This window comes from Buteo buteo, chromosome 7 (genome assembly GCF_964188355.1).
Source record: "Buteo buteo chromosome 7, bButBut1.hap1.1, whole genome shotgun sequence".
Lineage (NCBI taxonomy): Eukaryota > Metazoa > Chordata > Aves > Accipitriformes > Accipitridae > Buteo > Buteo buteo.
Window position 1 is genome coordinate 15,060,907 of NC_134177.1, and position 26,068 is coordinate 15,086,974.

Below are 26,068 nucleotides of genomic sequence, written 5' to 3' on the forward strand. Positions count from 1 at the left end.
CGCTTAACTCCTCTCTTCTGACTGACTTTATTCTGAACAGCAGTAGAAAGTGGATTTGGAAAAACTTCACTGAAAAATGAACAGTTTTCTTTTCAAAATAATCTTTCAAGGATTCCACAATTTCCAGTAACAGGTTATTGAGCAAAAGATTTGTGCTCCACCCAAAGAAAGAGTTAGCCTTTTAGACAAAAGTAGCAGCTCATGTGTACTGTATTGTGTGTGTTTACTCTAGATACCACTTGAGATACTTCGAAAATCAGCAAGCATAGTATTGCAGGTTTACTTACAGGCAAATATTTTTTCAAATCATTTTTATTCTCTTCTGCAGCAGATTCACAGAAATGAACAGCATGGCCATTTGAAACCTTGTGTATAATAGGGTTAGGATTCTGTAAAGGATTGGCTCCCAAAGAAGGCATAAGGCGAACCTTTGCACAAAACCATATCTTGAATTCATCCTTAAAAAGAGAGGGGAAAAAATGAGTTCGTTGAAACATCATTTAAACAGCATTTTACTACAATATCTGTAGCAAAATGTGTCAATAACAGATGACAGATTAGCAGAGCCATACATAACTACAGAAGATATCCCCAAGTTAATATCAGCTACCTTAAGAATACATTTTCCTTCCACAATTCTAAAAGCTTTTTGCTTTCCAAAAGATTTTGCTGAAAGATTTATTATTTTTTTTAAGCAATGAGTCTTGGTACTTGAATTTTGACATCTTCAACCCTTCACAATTTAAAATAGCTGTTCTGTAGTAGTAGGAACTACACAATTCCTATGCATTCAGCTGCATCCACCCTACAACTTCAAATAACTGAGGACTTAACACAAGATCATAACCAGCAATTGTGGAGGAAGAAAAATCACTTGAAAAATCAAACCACACTTGAGTCTGCAGTTATGCCTTAATTCAACAGATCTATCTTTCCTGAACAAGGGAGGGAAAACCTGAAAACCATGTTATCAGGTTATATGAACAAGGTATCTGTTCTGTAACTTTTGATGACAACAGCAATCATGTATTTAATTCTTAAAATCCAAAAGCAAAGACTTTCTTTTTGCTATGTCCTCTGCAAGCAGCTGTCAGTCTTCCCATATGGGCAGCAAAGCTATGTACAGTACCAAGGAGCACAGTTCTGCAGTGCTGTGAACCAAAATCATGTCTACATTGCAGGCAAGGATTTGTATACTTTAGCAAGCAGCAAGAGGGATGTAAAACAACTGTAAACTGGGAGAAGCACACCCTCCTATAGACTTACAGTTGTTCTCAGCAGAACCACTTCACAGTCTTTAAGCGTAGTCCTTTTGCATGTTGCTTTCACACGCCACTGAGGCATCCAGTAGAGGAGGAGGAGAAGAAAGCCACCAGAACAGATCACTCCTACAGTAACTAGCACCAACTTCCAACGACAAAGATCATAACCATAGATCTCCTGCATGGAAAGAGAGAAACAACAAACAATGACCCTCTTTAATTGCTCTGGCTTGGGAAGCCAACATTAATTTTTCATAAGTGCAGTATTTAAAGCGAATCGAATTTCAAAGCCATTTTCTCCTTTTTCTTTTCTGGGGGAAGGAAAGATGTAAAAAACTTAATACATGACGGAGAGGCAACAAAAAGGAGGACTGTTTTGCTCAGTCAGAAATATAAACATCAGTAAAAGCCTCAGAAAGGCAGAGGATACGCATCATTTACAACATTTCATTATAGGACCTGACTCCTCTCTGCATTGCTCCCTAAGGACTTAGGTTGCAACACAACCTACCTTAACTTTCAGTGAACGACCAAATTTTTGACCATGACCATGACCCAGCACAAGTCAACTAAGCAGTTAGAAGTAAAAGCATATTTGGTTTAATCAAATGCTGATTTTACCACATTAGCTAGTATACATAGTTTTGAATACTAGCACAGCATTAGTTTTTGTTGCTATCATACATAGTTTTTGTTGCCAGCAGAATTTCATACTTTCAAAACAAGTATGAAAATATATTCATCAAACACTAGTTTTTAGTACAAAAACTGGCTTATTTTGCCTGCCATTTAAGAAGAAATGCTACTGTGAAACATCAGAAGCTGCAAGCTGCACTGTCAAAGGTTCTGTAACTTGCACCAGCTGGAAAAATTCTCTTCTCCCATTAAAAAACCCACAAAGTATTAAGTTTGCCTTGGTCAAAGGCAAGTACCAACTTAACCTGATGACAGCCAGGAACAGAAAATAATTCAGTGACTTACTAGAAGCTGTGTTACATTCCCGAGTTTCGCATTACATCATTAGATTATATTTCCTGCTGCAAAAGGGCAATGAAGTTTCCCATTGAGTCCCACCCACATTGTTCATATTGACACCAACTTGTTGCAAATTTTTTTGTACTTTTCATTAAATGGTATTAGAAATTGTTTAAACTCCTTTCCTAAGAAAAGGCTTTTCAACAAGTTCCTTTTGCAGCCTTCTCACCTGACACAAATCAGACAAAACCCATTCTCTGTTACCCCCAAAACACTAGAGTCAGTATTCACTCCTTACCAATAAAAACAGGTGGGTGAAAGATAGCGGGAGAGGTTAATGCTTCTTTTGGGGCAAAACAAAATTATTTCTTCTGAAAAGCATTTAGTTTAGTGATCAGACCATAAGCATCTCAGTTTCATTTTGTTGTTTTACAGTGTATTTGCCTACTCTCCATATTAGAGCTGGTCTAGTGGAGAGCAGCTTTTCCTAGCAGCATGCACAAAGAAAGAACAAGGACTTCAATTCACAGGAAACTACCATTTTTTAAAACAAAAATCCCTATATATCCCAAATATTTTCTGCTATCTCTAAAATGGGATAAAAATTTAAAGATCAGCTGCCACTATTTTCCTGTCAAAACTAACTGCTGCATCTTCCAGGAGAAATAAGAAATATCATTGCTCTAGTAGGAAGCAAAGTTTATGTGCTACCAAATACCCATAAAACTGCTTGCCATGCTTTAGGGAGTGGGTCTTATCTGCGTAAATATGAATATGCAAGATTATGCAGAGTACAGTCAGATTATGGAGCATTAACCTGTTTTAGATGACAAGAAAAAAACTCCAAGATTTGGAGAAAAAAAAACCCCACCAATACTTTGCTTCCATTTTCCTTTAAAAAAAAAAAAAAGGTAAGTACCAAAATCTTTTACCATTGGACTGCCGACCTCAATGTAGCCAACCCAGAACCTTTGCAAAGGCTTTCAACAAAAACATTTCCTATCCCAAGACTACATTTCTTAATACCAAAAAAAGATTATCAGGGATAACCATATAAAATTGCTTAACTCATTTAAACTGAGACAGTCCACTTCCTAATGTAATATGTCCCATTTAGAGAGAAAACCATGAAAATGTGTTTCTCTCACTGTATAAAAACACATGAACAGAATTAATTACCATCTCATCCTCCTCTGCTTTATTGACAAATTTCTTTTCTTCTTTCTCCATGTTTAGTACGATATGGAACTTCTCGACTTGAGATATGGAAGACCTTTAACAACAAAAGAATTAAAAATTGAAGCAACATTACTGATTTTATACTGAAGCATTAGGTTGTTTTATCTTCTGTAAGTGCATACACATAAAACACACTGACAACATATTAATATATATCTTAAATTTGCACTGTTACTATTTTCCAGTAGTAATGACCCAAGGAGCTCTAGTAAAGCTTTAAGATTGAACACTGGATGAATACAAGTGAAATACTGCAGAAACAGCAGGCTTTGAAGGAAGGAAAAGAGCTTGTACCAATTTAACTTGGTTACATTGTACACGCAGCAAGCAGGTTTTGGTACATTCTACAAACTTCAGGATGGAAGCCTAAATTAAACCTGTAAAAAAAAAAAAGACTTCAAGTAGGTCAAGATTACACATTTTTATCAGTCTGTACTGTAATAACTCCAGTCAGATGCTTTCAGAAGCCAGGCTATCATCCACAAGGAAAGGCATTGTACCCCCAAGCTGTGCATGTCTCATCTGAGAAGAAAAAAAAGTATGTGCTAAAAAAAGGTTTGTATTTCTAAATCACAACATGCTTAATGGTCCATTAGTCTTTTCCCTTCTTTCCAATTTTTTTACCATCCAATTTGTATCAATGGGTTCATTTCTTACTGTAAATTCTTCTAATTGCAAATCTTGAGGGGAGCTTTGAGTATAGGTTATGATCACAAGTTTCACGAATAGGGAAGGGCATGAAAAAATATGAAGTGACTATGAGATGAACATATTGCACACAGATCCCTATTCCAATAGGGAAGAACTACAAACAAAAGGCTACAACATAACTATGAGGCTCATCAGAAGTTTCAACATCACAAATAAAGAAAATCAAATTCAAAAAGCTAAATTTTTTGAAATTAAAACTGAATCCATTTGGGCACCCCTGTACCTGTTAATTGTATACAATTTGTAATTAATGCAGCTGTATTATATTTCCACAGGACCACCCTACCATAGTTAAAAGCACTCAATAGCCAGTGCTCACCTGCCAAGGCATGGATTAACTATCATTCTCTACACTGACAATGTACAACCTTTGTTTTCATTTACTGCACACATAAATCTCTCTGAAGACACCACTTACTACCACAGCATATAAGCAGTCCTCAAGTATTAAGGATTCACTGTCATAGCACACGTAGTTACTGTAATTGTCATTTTTCAGACAGAAGGCTGTTACCAACAACAACAAAAAAAAAAGAATCAAGGTGAAAGCCACCCACCTAACTTCATCTCAGCTGTCCATTGAAGGCTAGGATGCCACTATTCAAAACACTTAGTATTAGGTAGCATTATGACAAAAGCACAACCATTACCCAGTTCTTTGCTGTCATTAACTCCCCAACATTTTCACAAATCAAATCACCAGACTTCAAGTCAGATCCCCTCAAAGCCAGCCCCTGGATCCACGCACTTACATTGAGCAGCAATGCCAACTTCAAAAGGTCCTTCCTCCCAATTCCTGCAGTTTATCAACATCATCACATCCTCACGTGTTTTCTGCAAGCTACCACCTCCTTTCCAATTAAGCCAACAAATGAGGAAGGAACCCAACACAAAAGGTTTCTGTTGCTGCCCAAATCTGGGTCTCCTCAGAAATCTACCCCCACTGCTGAACAAGGTCCTAGTGGGATAAACACACAATCAAAGCAAAGAACTGCATCACAACACAGGACTCAGTTACAGGTGAAAAACAACTCAGCACTTCATAAATTGAATGCTTGATACAGTTTGTATTTTGTTCTGTATGGAAGGAAGCAAATTTGATAACAACTGTCTTCTTTGATAGAAACACCAGCTCACATGCTCCTTGCTTTGTTAAGCTGAAAATTTTCTATTACTGTCCAATACTGAACTATGAATACCTTCCTTACTGCAGATTAATTTGGAAATCAAGCCAAAAGATGTGCACCACTGATACTTCCTTATCTGTTGCACAAATCATCTAAGTTCTAAACCAATTTTTTGTTTAAATTGCCACTCTTCTTTTTATCCTGGGAAAGACACATATATGCAACCAGTTAAAATCTGTCTTAAACCTACACAGGATTGCTAAGAAAGCTCCTGAGAACAATCTTTGAATTAATAACATCGAACAACTTTCTGTACACTATACAAATCACATTTTCAATCAAGAAGCCATGCAGCCGGAAAAAGTTTTGTGTATTTACAGAATTATACTTCTAATAGAGTTCACAGCTCCATGACAGAATTACTAGATTTATCATACTTGAACTAGTCTGTTCTTAAACAAACATGCATTTCCCCACTATAGTGTACTGCAACATCAAAAAAAGTGCCTGCAGGCAAAACTCCAATCTTGATGAACATATCTAGCAACAACTACACTTGATACAGGAAAGCACCAGGCAGCAAAATAAATGCAAACAGCTTCAACATCAATAAATCTCAACTGAGATTTCCATATGGCCAACACATCAGAACAGGCTCCTTATGGGACACCACAGCAGCATGAGAGAAGTGCAATTGCCTTAATTTAGGGCTGTTCGACAGCCAGGAAGGAGCGTCAAGTTGTCGGTCTGAAGAAGCACGAAGGGAAATCTCAGCAATGAGAGCACCAGCAATAACAGCTGGGTAGAATCACACAGGGAGTACATGAGAAGCATTAGGAGGCTATTTTTGACTCACATCATTAGCTCCATCTGCATTATTTTATACAGACTCATTTACTGAGCGACCTTCAACTAACACACACATTCTCAATATTTCACATACTGTCTGTAATTCTCCATATTAAACTCAAATTCAAATCTCTAAACTTAGAAAACATTAGAGATCTTTTCTTAGTTGCTGGGTCATGAAAATCATTACTATTCAGCAACAAAGAACAGCACTCTTTCTCCAATCTTATCCCTTCTGGCACATCATCAGCCCAAGCTCATCATCAAGAGTTCAAATGCATAACTACTTTGGGTTTGTTTCTTACTGCCCTGCTGAAAGTTGGGGTTGAACACCACCAGCATGGGCTCCACATGGTTGCCCTCTTTGGAGGTGACTTCAGGCTGCTGGGTCAGACTGAAGAAAGAAGTAGCAGCATCTCACCAACTCAGAAGAGATTTTAGCAATCTGCATTTGATCTTTACTTATTTCTATAATATGGTGGGAAATTAAAACATTTCAATACTTAATTAAATATTTAATTAAATAAATATAAGCCCCAGACTTCTCAGACTACAAGGGAATACAACATTTTACTAGTACTAGAATTGAAGTGAGGTTGAAATTCACTCACAAGCAGCAATGTGGACTCAGCCTCTCTCCGGCACAGATTCCTTGGAGTGAACAGCCAGACAAGTCCTCTCCCCCTTTAACAAACTGAAAATAGCATCCAAAAAGCACTATTTATTCTTTTTAAAGAAAAGGGACAAAAACAATGGAAATGGCAAAAATTACTGTCACTCCACTTACATAATTTTTACTTATTGAGCTACTATTGTATAGCTAAGCATATTCTAGAGTCAGAAAAGTAGGAAGTATCAAAAAGGTCTGTAGCTGTTTGCCACCAAGACTAAGAGAATGAAATCATTTGCAACATTTTAGAACATAGGTCTAAATTTAACAAATGTTACAGCATCAGCTGAACAGTGTCTGAATAAGAGCATACATTTGAATCACAATCTGCAACTTTGTAAAAAAAGTATATAAAAATTAAGTTAAACTGCATTTGCTATTTGCCTCTGTCCTGAATAGTATATAGTTATGAGTAGGGCAGCACTTGCAGCTTCAGATTTAAGTCGATATTATTTTGGAACTAAAGTAGATCACAAATTGGATCACTGAAGAGATTACAGCAGTGTACAGACCTTAAAACTACATGCATCCCCCACAGTGAAGAAAATGTTACACCTTTTCTGAATTATCTGAATTACACCAATATCTATTTTTTGATCTATCCTGACTACACAACCAGGATACCAAGCAGTTCTACCAAAATATTTATATGCAATAAACATTTGTAGCAACAGTATAAAAGGTGCAAGTGAACTCATGGCATATTTATTAAGGTAAATGTTGTTAAAGAATACAGTAAGTCTCAATCAGTATGCCTGAAGAATTCTGCAAGCCACACTTTTGAAGGACTACTAGCGTATCTGAAGTCAGTTTTCCAATAGCTGGCATAATTAACAAACTACTTCAGTACAAATTTTACCCTTCAAGTTGGGTTTGGGGGTTGGGAAGCAGAGAACTTCCCTCTGTTCTCCTCAACATTTGTCCTAAGTCCATAATCCTTAAATACTAATTCTGCTTTAGCATACATACATTGTTGCCAGCAGTTTATTCTTCCAATTTTCCAGTTTAACTGCAAGTTTCTTAATTTCAAGAGAAAAATTCCACGGTCTGTAAAGACTACAGCTACAAAAGAAGAAACTTTTGAGGTCTCCTGCAGTCACTGGGTAATTTAAATACCAAGTTTCTCAGATGAAAATACAATTTTGACAGCTTAAGTCTTTAGTAAAAATCCATGTATGGATATGCATTAAAAAATTATCAAGTTGTTACATATGCTTATGCTGCCATCATTCATCTGCTTAAAATATGCAAGTAAATAAACTTACAAACTTCTATCTTAAAGATTTCCTATTTTATTCTTTTCAGATATTCATAAAAATCCTGAGATAACTAAAAGAGTTTCTCTTACCAACAAGCAGTCCAGCAGCTGTCCTCTGCACTTGCTTTTGTTATCATGAGTTAGTGAGGCAGTTCTTAATAACTGAGACCCTATCTACAAGGGAAGTCCTGACAAATGAACTATTTTGTTTAAAATCTAAAAAAAGTCTCCAAGGGCTTTTCAAACTGTTATCAAAAGATTAACATATCAAAGAAAATTTGGCACTGCTTGGAATGCCTTTTTTTTTTCCCTCTTCCCTCCAGTGTGGCCGAACAATTGCAAGACTGTGGCCGGGCTGGCGCGGAGGCTGCGCTTCCAGGCATCAGCCGCCCGGTCCAGCTCCTTCTATTCAAACCACAAATGCCTCACCAGGAGCCTGCAGACAGTTTCAGGTCTATGCACAAGTCCTGATACTATCTGCCCAGCTAAAAGCATATAGGCTTGTGACCAAACCCTTCCTTGTATTTACAGCTGTTCTGAGTGAAGACAACATTCATTTTGAGGAGCTAATCGATGATAAAGGCGGCAGTTAAGAAATACACACATTTCTCACTCTCAGCATTTTACAGTTTATGACAGAGCATAATGAAGCAATCACATACACCATATTAGATGACCTTTAGAGATCAAGTGCAACAAAGCTAAAAAAGGGAATTTGGTCACTATCTGAATGTTGTAGAAACGAGTTAATTTTCTCTACAAGACAAGGATCAACCAGCACTGCTTTGGTAAGAACATAAAGAGCAAACTAAAAGCTAGCAAGGCAGACAGGAAAAGCAAGAGACATGCATGAGAACAGCCAAGTTTTAAAACCACCTATGTGCAAAGATTAATATGAGTCAATTTTCCTCAGCTCCCTATGTAACCACGGTCATTAAATAAACCAAGCACCATAAACTTCTACAGGAAGAGAATTAAGATCAAAAAAACCTGACTGACCTGTCTAGAAAAAGATCATGGTATAGATCAAACATGAAATCATATTCCTGAAATCTGATCTAGTGTCTTACTAAGTGACCCCTCTGGCCCTCCTGGGTCCAAAAGGAACCATTATAGTATCTTTAAGGGCTACTGAAAGACTAAAAATCCTTTTCCAGAACTTATTTTAAACAAATACATCCTCCATTAAGAAACACTTCACAGCTCTGGAGTTGCAAATTAAGTTTCTAAGTAGCTTGATGTCATTACAAGTCTTTCAGATTACTAAATTTAAAAACATCTTGGAACAGTCATTCTTAACTGCAGATAGCGCCTGTTCCATAGCAGACAGACATCATCTTCAACTGTAACCTGACTAGCTGTCAAAACACAGTAAAACCCTGTTTTGTTTTGAAACTAGAAAGCCAAACATTATTTCAGTCACTCAGAAATTAAACATTTCTGCACTTCAGAGCCATACTTCCAACCCTTTACCACAAGAAGGAATCAACCTCACAAGGTAACCGACCTTAGAAAGGCAACGTTTACCACCAGGGCTTATTCTTGTTCCAGCAACACACGATGCCCACACACTGAGAGCAGTTACCAAACAGTCCATTTTTTTCCATGCCTTATGACAAAGGTTTTTGGCATTTATGCAATGGACCTACGGGAGGTAAGCAATTGCTTTACATATACAAAACACCAACTAATGCTCAATCTCTGCCTTACTGGCAGTTATGAAATTAAAAATTGAAGAAGTAATCAAACTAGAAGAGCAATAACAGGCCAGGAAGAAGTACGAATGTATCTTCTGAGAACACATTCAGTTTCACAATACCATCTGATTTCTTAGCAAAGATGAAAACACAGCCTGGGCTACATTCAACCATTAGCAGAAGAGGATGGCAGTTAATTTTACAAAGTGATTCACAGAGGAAAAGTGTATTCTTTTGCCCTGCCATAGAAGCCAGCTTTCCACATCACCCTGCAAGGGCTGTGTATCAGGTGCTGCACGGGAACACTTGGCACATCCAAGGAGATGGTACTTTGGAAGACAGTTCTGCACTTGTACCTCAGGCCAAATGCCAAAAGATGCTCTGAATATTAACTGTTCTTCAAAATTTTACGGTTGCAATATGCCCCTATGCAAATAAAACGAAGTACCTCTTATCTAACTACTAACAGTAAAAAACAATGAAAACGCCTCTTCAAAATTATTCCAGAAAGATTAAGAACTTTCTTCTCCCCAGACCACAGAAGCATTTCTCAGCAGACAAAAAACAAAACAAAAAAACCTGTTCTTGACCCAAGATCTCCTTTGCCATCCTGCTAATGAGACTTTCTAGTCTACACAGGACGTGACAGCACTGACCATGCGAAGCTGCATTCAATACATCGCTTTCAATGCATGTGTAATATTTAACCTGATGTCAGAATTGGCGGCAGCCGAGGAAAAAAAGTTCTAGGTATAGCTTAAGAGATCACGCTCTAGAAGAAGCACACTTATAAATGGAGCTATAAAAATAGAAGGAAAAGTCTTATCAGCTATTACTACTTGAGCTTGCAGCTCCTGCCCATGCCAACTGCCAATGAGTTCCACATACAATACCTGAAACACTGAGTCTAAAACACTGACTTCATTTAAAACGTACTGTACCAATAAATAAATGGACAAGGACACAAGGCTAACAAGATGTAAAGATCAGAAAAAAATAAAGGTAAGAAAACATTTGGGACCACATTCTTCTCAAACCGTATCACATAACATGCTGCACACGTTAAAAATCAATCACAGAAAAAAAAGCAAACTTGAACAGAACATTTCAAGTTTTCAAGAGCTGAAACCAAAGCTTCTGCCCACAGGGTCTTGGACATAAGTCCCATATTTACTTTCCAGTCCTTCTCCTTTACATAAGGGATCCTATTTCAGCATCTATTAAAATAATGTACTATTTCCTAAAATTTCTCCACCGGCTGCTTTCAAAACAGATCGGCAGAACCTGCAGCCACTCAAAATGAAAAAAAGCACTATTTTTACAAAGATTTGCAATTAAAAAAGCTAGGAATCTGTTTTAAAAGCTATAAGAACACCCTGCTAAAATCCACATTATGACATCTTGTCTCCAAACAGTCTGTTATCAGACTTCATCATCCCTCATAAGTCTCAGTACCTCCTCAAAGGAAAGAGTTTCCAAAGTTCCTTTTTATGGATTCTCAGAGTCTTCAAGGAGCTTCTGCACACAAGTGTGCCTGCACGCAGCATTTTTGCTTCTCTTATGTGCACCACTGTTGCAGTGACAACTTCCACTTATTATCTAGGACCACAGCCACAATTTGGGGCAGGTGGGATTACACTACACCCTGGACTCAGAGGGATCCATCCATCTGAGCTGCATCATAATGTTAGAGACTTTTCGCACCAGCTGGCAAACCTGACACCATCTGCAAGAGCCTGTCTTTGCCTGCCCCCAAAACATAAAAGCCAGGTCACCCAAAGACCACTTCAAAACTGAAATAGATCACTTTACACCTGATGGGCAACTTAACCAAAAGTCTGGGGATATCACATTTTTGTGACCATAAAAAACAAAGGTTATCACATTTTACTTCAACATACACTATGATGAATTTACACGTGTAATTTAAATTTATTTGTAAAACTTTCAGTATTATTTTAACATATCAATATTTTTACAAGTTTGTAATCCACACTACAAACGCAGAAGACCCTCTCCTTGAGAGGCACCTTCAATGTGAGAAATGCACCTTACATGAATGGAAGCTGATGCAATTTACAGTTCTCCAGTAGCTTGAGGCTGAACCCTTAAACATGAAGTTATGCACAGCATGCACAATAAATGTCTGGGTAAGACATACAAGCTGGAAGAACCATGAAAGATCAAAAAACCTCCAGTTATATTTTGAAAGGAGTTAAGGTTATAATTTGTACTACAAACAAAGCTTAACACTTTAGTCAACTAACCAAGCTCTAACAATAAGAATGACATAATAGTTTAATGAATACATGGAAATTTTACAAGTACACGAGCTAAATTTTAACAAAGCCCTCCACTCAATACCTATTTTATCACTTCCCATCTTGGGCTTTCTGTTATAATACAAGCTTTTGTTTCTGTGTTTAGGCTTAAGGAAGACCATTGTATCCAACAATCACCAAACCAAAATTGTATTTACATTTGTAGAGTGTATTCTTTGTAAAGTATACTTTTTGCAGGCTGCAATAGCAATTGTAATGTTTATAGTAGAATATATGCTACATTAAGGAAAGATAATTCTACATCTAACAATAAACTCAGTATCAGAATTCATCATGATAACAAAGTACTATAGCCAATACTATACTCAAAACTTACTTTTAACTGCTCTTCAGATCATTATTTTCAGACCACTTTAACATTTGTTGTTAACATAATAGCACATGCACAAGTTGAAGACACGTTAGAAGAGAATTTAGGAACACAGTCAGTCATATCAAGGACAACTAGTCAAACACTTAACCACCTAAGCTTCCAGGCATCTCATTTATCTTACTTCACGCAGCAGCTATTTACATTAATGCAAATTTTCAACTGGTAAATCAAGCACCAAAAGTCAAAATTGCCCAAAGCTTGTTCTCACTCTCAGGCACACAGAAATACAGTCTTTCCTTGTTTCCTTTTTAGATTTCTGGATCTCCTACCTGGCTGCCACAAGGGAAAGAAGATCTGTCCCACAGTCAGGGAATCCAATAAAGCATACATTTATTTTAGATGCTTATTGTTTCTTTCCGCTCTTGGAAGAGTATTCTAGACATGTGGGTTACAATTCACAGACTTTGACAACAGACACAATGAAATGTTTTATTTATTCTTGGAAGAGAAAGTTAAACTGTTTCAAATACCTTGGATAAGGCACGGCACCATTACACCCAGCATGAGTTTTCAATAGCTGAGTACTGAAGCCGTTTCCAAAAAGATGTTCCTCTCTTGCATGGGGCATGAACTTTACTCAGTCCTTCTATTTGATTAAATAACCAAGACTATTATGGTCAGATAATGGAGATGGCAAAGATGCCCCATCCAGCACCAAGAGAACTGCAAGTATTCTAGTGGAGAATTGGGAGTCTGAAGACCCAGATCCAGCAACAATGGGTTCTTTCAAGGAAGCATTTCCCCTCAGGGGCCGTGCCAAGAACCCAACCTTTCCTGCGTGGCTGCCGCCTTATTGTGCGATGCAGAGTATCTGCTTCCTGGGATATATTTGCTTTTGTAGTATGGATGCTCAGTAAAAGGAGGCAATGACTTTTTTCCTCTTCCTCTAAATTCTTGGAAAATATTTTTGAGGTTAACATAAGAACATTTGAATCAAATTTATGTTCGCTTATAAGGAGATCATCAAGCACAACCAGACTAATCACAAGTGATGAACTTTCCTCTAAAGTTTAGATACTTAACTTTTGTTTCCTCAAAAGCACATACAGTTGGCATACAGCTATGACCACAGCATAGTTTGAGAACCAGTCATACTCATCATAAGCAAGCAATCTGCTTTAGCGTCTTTCTTTTCTCTCCCATCATAAGTATGACTTAGTACCTTTTGTTGCTTTCAGCTGAGCATTCCAACACAAAGCAGTATTCCTTCACCTCCCTGATGTTGTGATGTAAGATTCTTAAAGTTAAACTATGACTGCTAAATGCACACATGTAGAATATCTTCCAGATTAAAAGAAATAGCACCAAATTGTACTCACTTCTAAAAATTCATTCCGTAAGATCTATACATGCAAATAGGTTAAACTTCAGTACTTAAAACTGAGTTTTCTAATGTTTACTGAAAGTATAATTTTTTTAAACAGTCATAATAAATTGATACAAAGCCTTAAGTATGTGGCACATTCGCTTTACTTAGATCAGAAAGGCTTCAAGGAAAGAGCTCTTCTTGTGTGCAACCAAACCACCAATCAATAGAAATGCTATGCATGACAGAAATTGCTAAAACTCTACAACACTAAAAATTAAAGTTAAAAGGTTGTATCAAAGAATTTAAGATGTCAAGCAGGACAATTTATTTGCCTTGATCAAATTCTAGTAACTGAAATAAGTAACAGAAAAATCTGCAAACAAGTTCCATTCAGAGATTAGACTGCTGTAGAAGACGATTTTCTTACACACAGGAATTTATACAACCTGACAGCTTAGCTCCTGAAAATGATTAATTTACTTGCAGATGAGGTAAGATGAAAAAAATCGAGGGGGGGAAAGTTCCGCTCTCTACGTCCATGAACAGAAGCTTGACAAAGACAAGAAAAGAAGAGACATACAGGACTGTAACATTTAACTCAATGCCTTCATGCCTGTAATGTAAACTTTGGCCCACATCCATCTAGCTACTATATCCCAGTCATTCAAAACAGTCCTACAAACCCAGAAGAGCTTTAGATATTTAGTAAACAGTTATACCTCAGAGAAGGACTTCTACAATCCAAGAAATTAAATGAACTCACAGCAGCCTACTACAATACGTTTCATCATTGCCTTATATAGCTCAGTCCAAATGATACTTTGCAGCACATGTGTACCTCTTGGGAATCATTTCCGCAGAATAAGCAGTGGGAGACATCTTCTGTATAACGGAAACAGACTCTGCAAAAATCTGACGCATAATCTCCCTTCAAGTGCTGCAATCTTCTCAGCACTGATGACAGTCAGTAAAGGTCTTCAGACTTGCTTCTCCCAGCAAGCAATAGCTTTTGGTTATCACTCTATTTATAGTTAATTTTTATCCTGCAGACTTACCTAAAAGGAGAAGTTTTCCTTTAACATACCATGTCTAGAGCAATATTTACATCTGCATTTGAGCTACCTTTTTTAGATGGGGTTTTTTTTCCCTAGCCTCTAAACTTTATTATAACAGTACTAAGAGATGTAACTGTATCCACCTTCTCTGCTGTAAGGAGGAAAGTTAGTTTTCTCAAAACCAAGACTTAAGTGTTCTAAGTACATTAAATGTATGAAGGAGCGCTCTTTCCTCAAGCGTTGACCTCACAAACTGAAATATCACCACTGTCTAGCCAAATATTCAGAAGTAGCCTCTTCTCAGATACCTCTGGTCCAGGTGCTCTACTCAGATTTCCCCCATCAGCCTTGTTTTTTCATAAATGTTAGGTGAAAACAGAGGTCAGCTTTCTAAATTACCATTAAGGACTGCCACAATCCTCCACATTCATTAAATGCATAAGTAGCTTTTAGTCTATACCCTCTGAATGAAAATAACCAAAGAATAGAAAGCCTGGCTGAAGGCTAATAGAGCAACAAAATAACAGTCCCTGAAAGGTCAGATCAAATGTGCACTTAGCCCAGCATTCTGAAGAGCAGCAGTCAAGGAGACATCACAGGTAGACTCACATAATGATACTTCCCAGGAGACTCTCCAAATCCAGTGACTTCTACTCCAGATGGTGCCACAGCATCCAAAGCCCCATCCCCGTCTCACACTTCGAACCCCACAGTAAAGGGATCACGGGCAGAACACAATATATCTGAAAACACTTGCAACACAAAGTAAGCAATGTTTTTTTAGCTTGGCTTTCTACACAAAGGAAGAGGGGGTGGACATTCACAGTTTACATAAAAGTGACCACAGGGAAGCTCTGTCAAAGTTGACAACTCACCCTGGAGCTTCAACTGGATCATAAGACTTAAGCATAAACTGAATCCCTTGTAGAGGCTCTGTAGAGTCCTCAAATTCGTACACTCCTTACAGAAACTACAACAGAGTAGCCTGGTTCCAGATGGAGTAGGCTTCATCCAAGATACCTAGCAAACCAGTGTGATTAATACGGTTAGAAATTCACATGTGCAACTTCCTGACAGACATTAACTTACCTCCCATCCTACCTGCAAACATACCAACGACCTCAGAGTTTTTTAAAATGCCTTCATTTATCAAGGTAGGACAAAAGAACTTAGGAAAGATACAACTTATACACTATCACAACTAGCTGTATGAATATGCACTTTGGTTTCTCCTTGGCCACAGCACTTGGGAAAGGAAATTCACAAGCAACTACTTTATCTGAATGAAAGCAAAACAATCAAAAAGGTTTTGAAAAAGACTGAAGCTCTGAACATTACCTTATTTCTATGGAACATTAAGAAGGGAATCAACCACAAGTTACTGTATTTTTACTATCTTTCAAGCTGATGTTATAGGTATCAAGCGCACCCAAGGAAGGAGGAAGTTCCTCCTGATTTCCTCCCTGACGGAGGAAAGCATAGATATAAAACACACACTTCAAGAATCTAGCAAAGATAAGATGGGAGGACACAGTGAACACCGAACAGATGATTCACCACCAAACACTGCCCCATGAACTTAAACTCAAGTTTACACTGCCTGTGTAGAACTCAATGTCCAGAATATCAAAAATTACAGCCTCCAAGGAAAATGAGCTTTACAAAAGGTAAATTACTTCAATTTAGCAATAAGTCAACAGAAAGCAGTTTGTCAGGGTGCACACCAAAATATTCTCAACCTGATACAGCTTCTGTTGACAGTAGCTAATCAACCAGCACAATTACTATCTGACTACAGTTTGTGCAAGTTCTCCTACCACATCCATCAATGTTACATATAACAAATGTTACCTGACTTCAGCTGGACAGACAATTATGGCATTTAATATACTATTGCTTCCCAGACATTTAAGCCATCAGAGGATAACAGCAAGCAGAAGAAACTGAGGCACTCTGTGTTTGTTCCACATGCAAGATGCAGACTACGCAAATTCAAAATACTTTGCATTGAAACCTGAGCAAAACACTCCTATGATCCCTTCTGCCAATGGAGTTAGTGGACCAGCAATCTCCAGCAAAGAGACAGCAGCAATTTAATGTACCAGGCAATCACTATTGAAATGACCACAGGCTAAGAACTGGTGTTACAAATGCTACTAGCATACCAGTATCAGCTTGAGGCACAAAAATCCTTCATAACACATCCTCAGAGTGCAATTATGCCAACAGTCTCACTACTGACAAAAGCTCTCTTTCTGGAGAAAGGATGTTGCTGGATATAGGAAAGAGTGGCACAGAGAAGAACACTATGAGCATACCTATATTTGCAAGCTATAGAGTAAGGACTCTGTCAAGCTGACAAGACTGTAAGTTATTTTTCATTGTGCTCTCCCCCTACAAAAGGCATACAATTTGTGTGGTGAGACATTTATGTGTATTCCCACATTTTTGCCTCTTTATTACTATAATAAAGCTTCTTCTGCTGGAAAAGACATGGTCATAAGAAAAAAGCAATTTATATTGCAAACAAAAAATAAAATTTGTAGATGAACTAACAGCACTTAAGAAGTCAAGAGCCCAAGTACAATTTCAACCAACAGAGACTGCACAACAGCCATTTTCCAAGTGCTTCTGTTCACTCAGAAACATTACATCTGCCTCTGCTCCACACACATGCCCTTCACCATGGGTTGATCTCACCCAAACACTAGATAACTGTCACAGCATCACAACTGTACAGAACAACAAATAGGCAGAAGCTGTGTTTCATCCATACATTGTTGGCATTTAAAGCCCAGCTGTCCAAACTAGAGTCAAAACCTTTTTACACCACAGATCTTCAATATTGCCAGTATTAAGGCTCAGGAGATTGTCCCTAGCAATAAAGCACAGCTATGATGCAGGGAAGTAATACCATGACCCTCTCTTGAAACACTAAACTTTTTTGTGGTCCTCACCAAATGGACCAACCAAAGATAGGGTTAATCCAAAGAATGCACTCCACAAGACTGCACATTTGACAGCCCTTTTATGTTCCTGTTTGAATTACCAGTTGGTCTGAAAAGAACTTTTTGCTGGCTTGTCAGATCTGCAGTACTGCTATAGTGACAGAAGCACCAGTTTTAGACAGCAGCACCCTGAGCCAAAGACTGCTCAAGCCAATGGAACAACCCTTTGAATTCACTGGGCTTTGGATCAAGCCTTCACAACTTAGTGACAACGGCAGATATGTTAAGATTCCTCCACTCCTCTAAGATAAAAACAGTTCCCCTGTTTGAGAAACAGAGGTAAGAAACTATCCCTCTGCTCAGAGAAAAAATTCTCTAGCAATTCAACAGTAATAGGACTTTTCAGGAATCATCTGATTTCTGTACCAGAAATTATACAGTTCAATAAATACTATTACAGGGTGAAGGTAAAGTCAGGCAGGTAACGCAACATAACTGCCAACACACTCTACAATCTCCACCTTGGAGGCCAACCCTGATCTACGTCATTGAACTTTCAGCTCCTGCTATCTACTACCGCATTACACGTATCCTCCAGAATGAGGATTTTGTTTACAATAAATGTTGTGGCAGATCTAAAGGCCACAATTCACAAGGGTGACCGTACTTTTCTTCATTGATTTGGAGACCTGGTATGACAGCAAAATGCATAGAGTTAATTAAAATATTTCCCCACATTCCAGTTATCCTACATATCAATCACTGAAATAGAAGGACTAGTTGGATCCTTTGTTTTGCCTACTGCAGACAATCAAAAGCAATTATAAGAGTGCCTGAAAATAATTATATATAAAATACACGGCTATACTCGCACTTGGACTTTCCACTTCAAAATCTGTCCATCCTCACTTAGGCTGCCTGTACTGGTGAATATACCAAAGCATGTGTTCTTCAAAAAGATCTTCAAAGCCAAAGGTGGACCTTTCTAAGTATGTATCAGAAGCATTAGGATCACCACCTGAGCCTAAAGCAGTAATCTGAAGCTACTAAGACTAATAAAATGATTGAAAATTCCTCAGTGCTCTGCTACACTGAAGTTACATACACACACACACACACATTGCCACCCTGTAGTACCTCCACCATGGAGGTTTAGAACAACGTGACAGCACAAGAAAGCTTGTTCCATTTGCAAAAGGCACAATCCCAGAGAAGAGAGTAACATCCAGAACACCATATGTTCCCAAATGGATACAAGCACCACGGTCTAGCTATCTGAACCTGTGCAAAGTCTAAAACCTCGACTGACCAAGAAATGGACAAAAAGAATTCTGTGCATTTCCCTCTCCTTGGCCCAAACTAAAACTAGAATCCTATAAAACAAGGTGAAAGGAACATCAATAGAGAGTTTAGTCTATTCCCCATCCTTAACCAACTTTTCGTCTATTCCCCAACCTTAACCAACTATACCAGTCTTTCTCAACACACTAAATTGTTCTTCATGGCCACCAATAAAAGACTTCTTAAAGTACCATTTTTACTGTGATAAAGTCAAAAGCTTCATCAATGTTTTCCTTGATGAAACTTAATCCCACTTCAATCTGCCCATCATGGTCATTGAAAATAGCATTTCCTTCTTACAAATCTTTTAAATACTTGAAATCTCTCACATTCCCCTTAACCTCCTCATCTCTTGCCAAAATAACTTGGATGTTCTTCCATCTTTATGAATTTGTTTCCTCGAACTCTGACCATTTGCATTTCTCTCGTCTGAACTCTTTCCAAATGGTCCAAATTCTTCTAGAATTTTGGCACCCAAAACAGATGCTGTCTGCACATTGAGAGTATACCAACAGCAAATAAAGCCAACGGACTTAAACCTTACATCTCACAGGCAATACTCCTGTTAACACATCCCAGTAAGATATTTGCCTTTTCTGCAAACAGCATGACACTGACTCATGTTCAACTTGTGATCCAGTACACCCCCAGGTCCTTTTTCTAGTGCCTAACCAGTTATTCCTCACCCTGCATTTGCACAGCTGATAATTCCTGTCTAAGTGCAGTACTCTGCATTTGTCCCTATTGAAAGTCATCCTATTTTTCAGGTCGTTTTGAACTCTCATCATGTCTTCCAACACACAGTCCCTGAGAATTTAATAAGCACATTTAATCAGCCAGTTGACTGATGCTTTCATTAAAGGCAACAATACCCAGGACAGAACCCTTCAACATAACCTCTCATTTCAACACTGAATCACTAATTACTGTTCTCCGAATAGGATCATCTACCCAATTTTGCATGTTTCCTAGACTACTTTCCCCAGATCATGTCTCCATTTACTTATGAGGCCATTAAGATGTGGAAAACCTTATTAAATAAACCAATCAATCAATCAGGGACAAGAACTCCACTGCTTCTGCCACAGCCACAAAGCCTTCTGCTCTGCAGTAAAAAGGTATTAGACTTTGGACGCAATTGTTTTCCCACAAATCAGTTCATGCTGTTATTCTTCTTGTAGTTATCCTCCAAGCACTTGAAAATAAAATGTTTGCTTACCAATCTCAATTGATGGAAAAAAATGAGATAAAGAGAACTGTCAGACTTCAACTCCTCTTCTTCAGCTCTCTTCCATTAGAGCTCTCTGAAGACTTATCCTTTGCTAGTCTTCTAGTACTTCAGATTATTTCTAGATAATATTTTTGCATTTTTTGAGAATCGTACAGTGAAGCTTACCAGGGCCAGCTGACACAGGAACATCTAGTGGAAACACACTCTAGTATAAAATACTACCTCATCACAAGCATTAATAAGATTAAGCACCTGCATGACACTATGTTAGAGAAGAAGAGCAAAACAGGCACTGAGCACTTTAAATGTTCTGCACCTTCTGTAGATACATACGTTCTCCACTGAATCAAGAGAGACATTCCCCAATCTTCCTCCTGCTATTAACGTACTTCTACAGGAACCTTGCTAGCTTTTATGCCTCTTGCTACTTGCAATTCCATTTGCACTTTGGCCTTTCCAATATCTGCCTCTACTATTCTTTTATACATGTTCTTCATAATGTGACTTACTTTCACACTCTACATGTATTTTTTTCTTACATTCAAAGTCAGTAAAAGGTCATAAGTTGGTCTTACTACTTTCTCTACTTCTCAAAAGCCTTCCCATTTTGCTGTTCTGTCTCCTACCCTTTATAAGGATCATGAGCTCTGATTTCATAGCCGTTGCCTTTATCACCTTTCTTTTTGACATCCTCTAGCTAGAATAAAATCTAAAGGAATTGCCATTTTTGTTGCTGTATGTACCTTCCAAACTGAAAATGTCACCGTCACATAACTTTGATAAAGGTCAAAAAAGAAAGAGTTAGGTATTTTGATTTTGAAGGATGGTCTTTTGGTCTTAAATACCACATAAAATCTCAACCCAACTAAGAAGTAATGGACTTGCTACCATTTCCACTACCTGGTCCTCTTCCAAAGAGCTGCTTTAAGATGAACAACGCAATGCCACAATTCTAATAAACCAGAACCACAAAAAAGGGCTAAATTCTTTCAAATGAAAAATATACAATGAAAAAATAAAAATACAGAATGAATGCAAAATGCAGCTAATTCTGGTAGGACTGATAGGATTACGAATGCGATCGACACTGCACCACTTCAGAGCAAGCAGCTAGACTCCATGGCCACAGAGACCCCTTCCCAATCCCAACCCATGCACAGCGCTCCATGCAGATGGTGCTGAAGTTATATATTTTAGAAGAGGAGCAGCAAGATACAGCACTTCAGATCTTTGTGCAGATCACATCTGTAACTCCTGAACAGTAACTGTGAATCACCCATGCTTTTTTATTTAAGTCTGCCTTTCAGCTACCGAAGATTAAAGTTTACAGTCTTATTTCAATCCGGAATAAAGGTGTCAGACTTGAGGCTATAATACAACTACAGTTTACTACAAACTGAACTTTTGTTCTCTGCTAAGCAGATTATTTAACAAAGGAAGTAGATTTTTTTATGAATGAAAATTATTTTTAGCTCATTGTGTAACCACGAAAGGCAAACACTTTAGCATTACTCTTATTTAAAATATTTTTTTAAGTGTCTAATTGGGAAATTAGGATTTTTGAACTAGGATTTCTTTTGTATGAACTCTCCCATGCTAAACATAACCAGATCCAAGCACTAGTCAGAACGCCTGGTTTTTTTCGCCACTGAAAGAACACAAGACCTACTAATTTGCACAATACCGTGCCTACGGACCAAAAGCAGTCTTGGCCGTACTAGATGCCATGCTGTGGAAACCAGTAATCCCTGCCCAAAAAGGCATACACTTACATACACACTCATTTCTCCAATGCAAGTCTTTAAGCCATTCAAAAGATGACTCTAAATGTACGCTAAAGAAACATACGTTTTTACATTACGCTGATGCTGTTTGGGCATTGAGAAAATGAAATCTGAGAAATTTTCTAATTTCCAAAACTCATAGTTTTAGAAGAATTAACTAAAGGACTTTGTTTCACAAGGTATTAAAGGAATGAAACCTCTTCCCTCCATGCCAGCTACCATCGGGTTCATACCAGACACACATTTAATAGGGAAAGTGTTAGAACAGTTCTCCCTGGCCTGCTGTTAGAGATGCTTAAGCATACCACTCAACTCAAACACTTTTCACACCAGAAGTAATAATTCCTACAACAGACCTTGGACAAGCTAAGTCAAAGTAATCCACTGTTGGTACTTTACAGAAATAAAGCAAACAGTATCTGAAAGTTTCCAGAAAAAGGGAACAAGGGTGCAATGGTTAAGATGCTTGACGAAAACCTGGCCTTTCCATGTCAGTTCCCAGTTCTAGTACAGATTTCCTCTATGACCTGGCAATCCGCCTGGATCTGGCTTTAACAATAAAAAGGTATTTTACTCCCACAGAATAAATGGAATTTGTCTCCATACCACTGAAAATCTGAGTCTTGTTGGCTGTTTTATACTCCACACTGAAGACGGCGAGGATGCTATGTCCTCAAGCCAAATGAGAAAAATTAATCTGAGGGCTGCATGTCAATACAGGTTTTTTTTAATTTCTTTTTTTACAATCATTTACTAGGACCACAGCAAAGCAGCTTGTCTGATGCACCATGCCTGTCACATGGCACGCTAGCAGAAGAGGACTGAATCACAAAGTTTCTCAACCACACTCAGCCATCGTGATGCAACTTCCCTCCCTGCTAGGCAGCCTCCACGCTCCCTTGTCAGGCATTGCAAGCTGCCTGACCAGGCAGCTAGGACCTTTCATCCCTCTCTCTTCAGGTTACGAATGATTAGTGCCTGCCCGATGAAACTAGTCACCAAGCCCTCCCTAGAGGAGAAAGGGATGAATGAAAAACAAATACAGGAACAGACACTCGATTCTAGAAGACAACTAACAAAAAAATTAAGGGGTGAGAGCATAGTGAGCTCAAAGTCTAGAGACCACTACCAGAAGACACCAAGCAGAGCACCTAGAACAGCACCGCTGCTCCTGGGAGGTATTCGGGAAGGCAGGAGCTGCTGTCCAGCAGCTCTGGTGGAGACAGCCTCTGCAGAATTCCTCAGATCCCTTTGCCTGCTTTCTCCTCCTTGCAGCACAATCAGCTTTGGCCAAAGCCAAAGTCAACAAGAAGATCCCTCTTACCCATTTTCCAAAGCACTTTAAAAGCTGAGTACTTTGGAGCACATCAGTCTTTCCTAGCTAACCTAGGCGCTCACACTGGAACACTCCATGGTGCCAGAAGCCAGTGTTCTTCCTCACAGGTGACTACACCAACAATACACAACATTTTTATTTCACCAAGCCATCTCAACCATACACTTCTTAGAAGTCAGGAGAGTTAAGTCAGTACCAATACATTTCCAAGTCAATTATACAGTTCAAAGTTTACACAGTAAATCTTTAAACTCTGTAAAGTTGTATTTGTACTTAGCCAACAAGAAAAAGCAGCTTACAAATCTAGCAGTATGTGGCCCCTACTGTCACACTACATACCAAGACAAACATTTCCTCAGTGTACATGCAGCCAAGATCTATTGCTGTCATGTGTGACACTGCCACATGGACACTTGAGTTTATGAGGGCCTGACTTATACCATAGAGTATATTTAAATATAATGCCAAAAAAAGCTGTTTCTCCATAGGTTCAAGAAAATCAGTATTCTACAGGAGATAACACAGTGTTGTGCAAAAGTCAGTTTTACTTTAATAAAAGGTAAAAGTAGCAACTCTTTCAGAGATGGTGGAACTGATGGCAGAAAAATATAGCTAACCTGTCTGAAGAGCCAGTGTGTGGACAAATCTCATACATACAACGGCTGAGACACCTACAATTAAAAAAAAAACAAAAACAGTCAGAGGAATGAATAGGCTAAATGAAACTTAAGCTTAATTGCCCTAGCTAAGAAAATACTGTACAGTTGTAGTGAGTGCATACGGCAAAGAAAACACGTTAACGAATTCTAAAACTGTAACAAAATTCTCAGCAAGCTCAGATGAAGAGGAAGCAGTCAGTTGGCATGGCCAGACAACTAGCAGCACTTCTGTTAGAACGGTGGTTCAGAGTTAACCATCTCCCATTGCTGGAGGCTACGCTACCTCAGCCGAGGGAGACAAGAGCTTCTTGAAGGGCTCCAAAAGCTCCTCCAACCACAGCACCTGCAGGGATATACAGATCCCCACAGGCAGCCCAGAGCACTAGTGGTAGCAGCAAGCTTTTGGGGCCAATACTGCAGATACTCAAGTTGTTCTTCTTCACCTTAAGTATCAGTGCAGTTTTTAAAACTGCCTCACGGCTTCCCTTTCAAGTTCCAGTGTTTAATTCACCGAGTAGTTGTTTATCCCTGAACAAGCATAAACAGGCCTCCTCTCCGGGACGAAGCTGCGGTTGTCAGAGGCGCTTGCAGCGCGAGATCACCATCTTCACAGCCCAGCTGACATAAAAGTGCTCTGCAGCCTCTGCCACCAGCAGCATAAGGCACCGACTCATCTGCTGAAAAACAGATGAGAACCTCCGAGTCCTCATCTGGTACTCTGCTGGGAAAGTTTCTCTTTGCTACCTGATCCTAACGTTCCCCACGGACCCCGCCACTACAAAATAAGGGCACGCGTGCCCCAGCAGCGAAGCGCTTTGCGGGCCGGTGCTCGGTCACCAGAACCCGCAGGCAGAGCCGAACGCCGGGCAGAGCGAACGGAAGAAGCGCGATCGGACTTCTGCCCCAGCTGCTGAAGGTGCCAGCGAGAGCCCGGGCCGGCCTCGGGAGCGGACCGCCGCGGCTGGCGCGACGCCGGGCAACGGGAGGGGCTGGGGAACCACCGGGCCGCTGGCTGGGGAGGCGCCGCACGTGTCCGGAGACACCGGCGGCCGGGAGACCCCGGGCAAGCCGCACACGGGCTCTCGGCCGCACGCACGCCCCCTCCCCGGGCGGCGGGGGCGGCCCCAGCCGCCGGACCCGCTCCGAGCAGCGCGGGGGGCCGCTACTCACGGCAGCGGCCCCGCCACGACCTCCGCGCCCGAGCCGGGCCGGGCCGGGCCGCCCCGCGGGGGCTGCTGCGGGCGGAGGAGATGCCGGCGCGGCTGAAGGGCGCTGCGGACGGCCGCGCCGAGCCCGAGGCGGCGGGGCGCCGCTGGAGGCCCGGCCCGGCCCGCGGACCCTCCCTCACCTGCCGGGCCGGGCCGGGCCGGGCCCGCCGCCCCGCGGCCCCACTCACCGGCGGCGCCCTCAGCTGAGCCCCATGCCGGCGGGGCGGGCGCGGGACCGGAGCGGCACCGGCTCTCCCCCGCCCCACCCCGCCCGCCCGGCGGCGCGCCCGCGACTGCCTCGTGAGGCGCGACCGGATCCGCCGCCAACCGGCTCCACGCGCCGGCCGCGCTGGGCGGGGGCAGGGAGGGGAGCGGAAGAGACGTCGCGGCGGCACGCCCCTCCCGCCCCGCCCCGCGCGCCACGCGCGCCACGCGCCGGAAGACCGGGGGGCCGCGCGGCTCCGGGGTTGGGAGGGGGCGGGGGAGCGTGGCCTCGCCTGGCGAGGGGGCGGGGCTTTGCCGGGAGGGGCGGGCGGGGGCGGCCGTGGGGCAGGGGGGAGTCGCGGGTGGGGAGGAGTCAGTGGGGCAGGACGGGGGTCCCTGGGGCAGCGGGGCCCGGGGAGGCCCTCCGGAGAGGGGGGGGGGGGTCTGGGGACCCGCAGGCGTGGGGCAGCGCCGCCGGGCACGGCGGAGG

General features: G+C 40.4%; 1 protein-coding gene across 3 annotated transcripts in view; it reads right to left on the bottom strand.

Annotated features, from left to right (window-relative positions):
* The window catches only part of ATP13A3 (ATPase 13A3), a 61,128-nt gene extending 35,416 nt beyond the window's left edge, over nucleotides 1-25,712 (bottom strand). For all 3 annotated transcript variants that reach the window (XM_075031657.1, XM_075031658.1, XM_075031656.1), the window contains exons 1-5: nucleotides 25,563-25,712; nucleotides 24,125-24,178; nucleotides 3,417-3,510; nucleotides 1,267-1,440; nucleotides 288-458 (exon numbers count right to left, since the gene is read on the bottom strand). In XM_075031657.1, the coding sequence (XP_074887758.1) occupies nucleotides 288-458; nucleotides 1,267-1,440; nucleotides 3,417-3,510; nucleotides 24,125-24,162 (477 nt within the window). In that variant the 5' untranslated portion in view covers nucleotides 24,163-24,178; nucleotides 25,563-25,712. The remainder of the gene's footprint in view (nucleotides 1-287; nucleotides 459-1,266; nucleotides 1,441-3,416; nucleotides 3,511-24,124; nucleotides 24,179-25,562) is intronic.
* Between the last annotated feature and the right edge of the window lie 356 nt (nucleotides 25,713-26,068).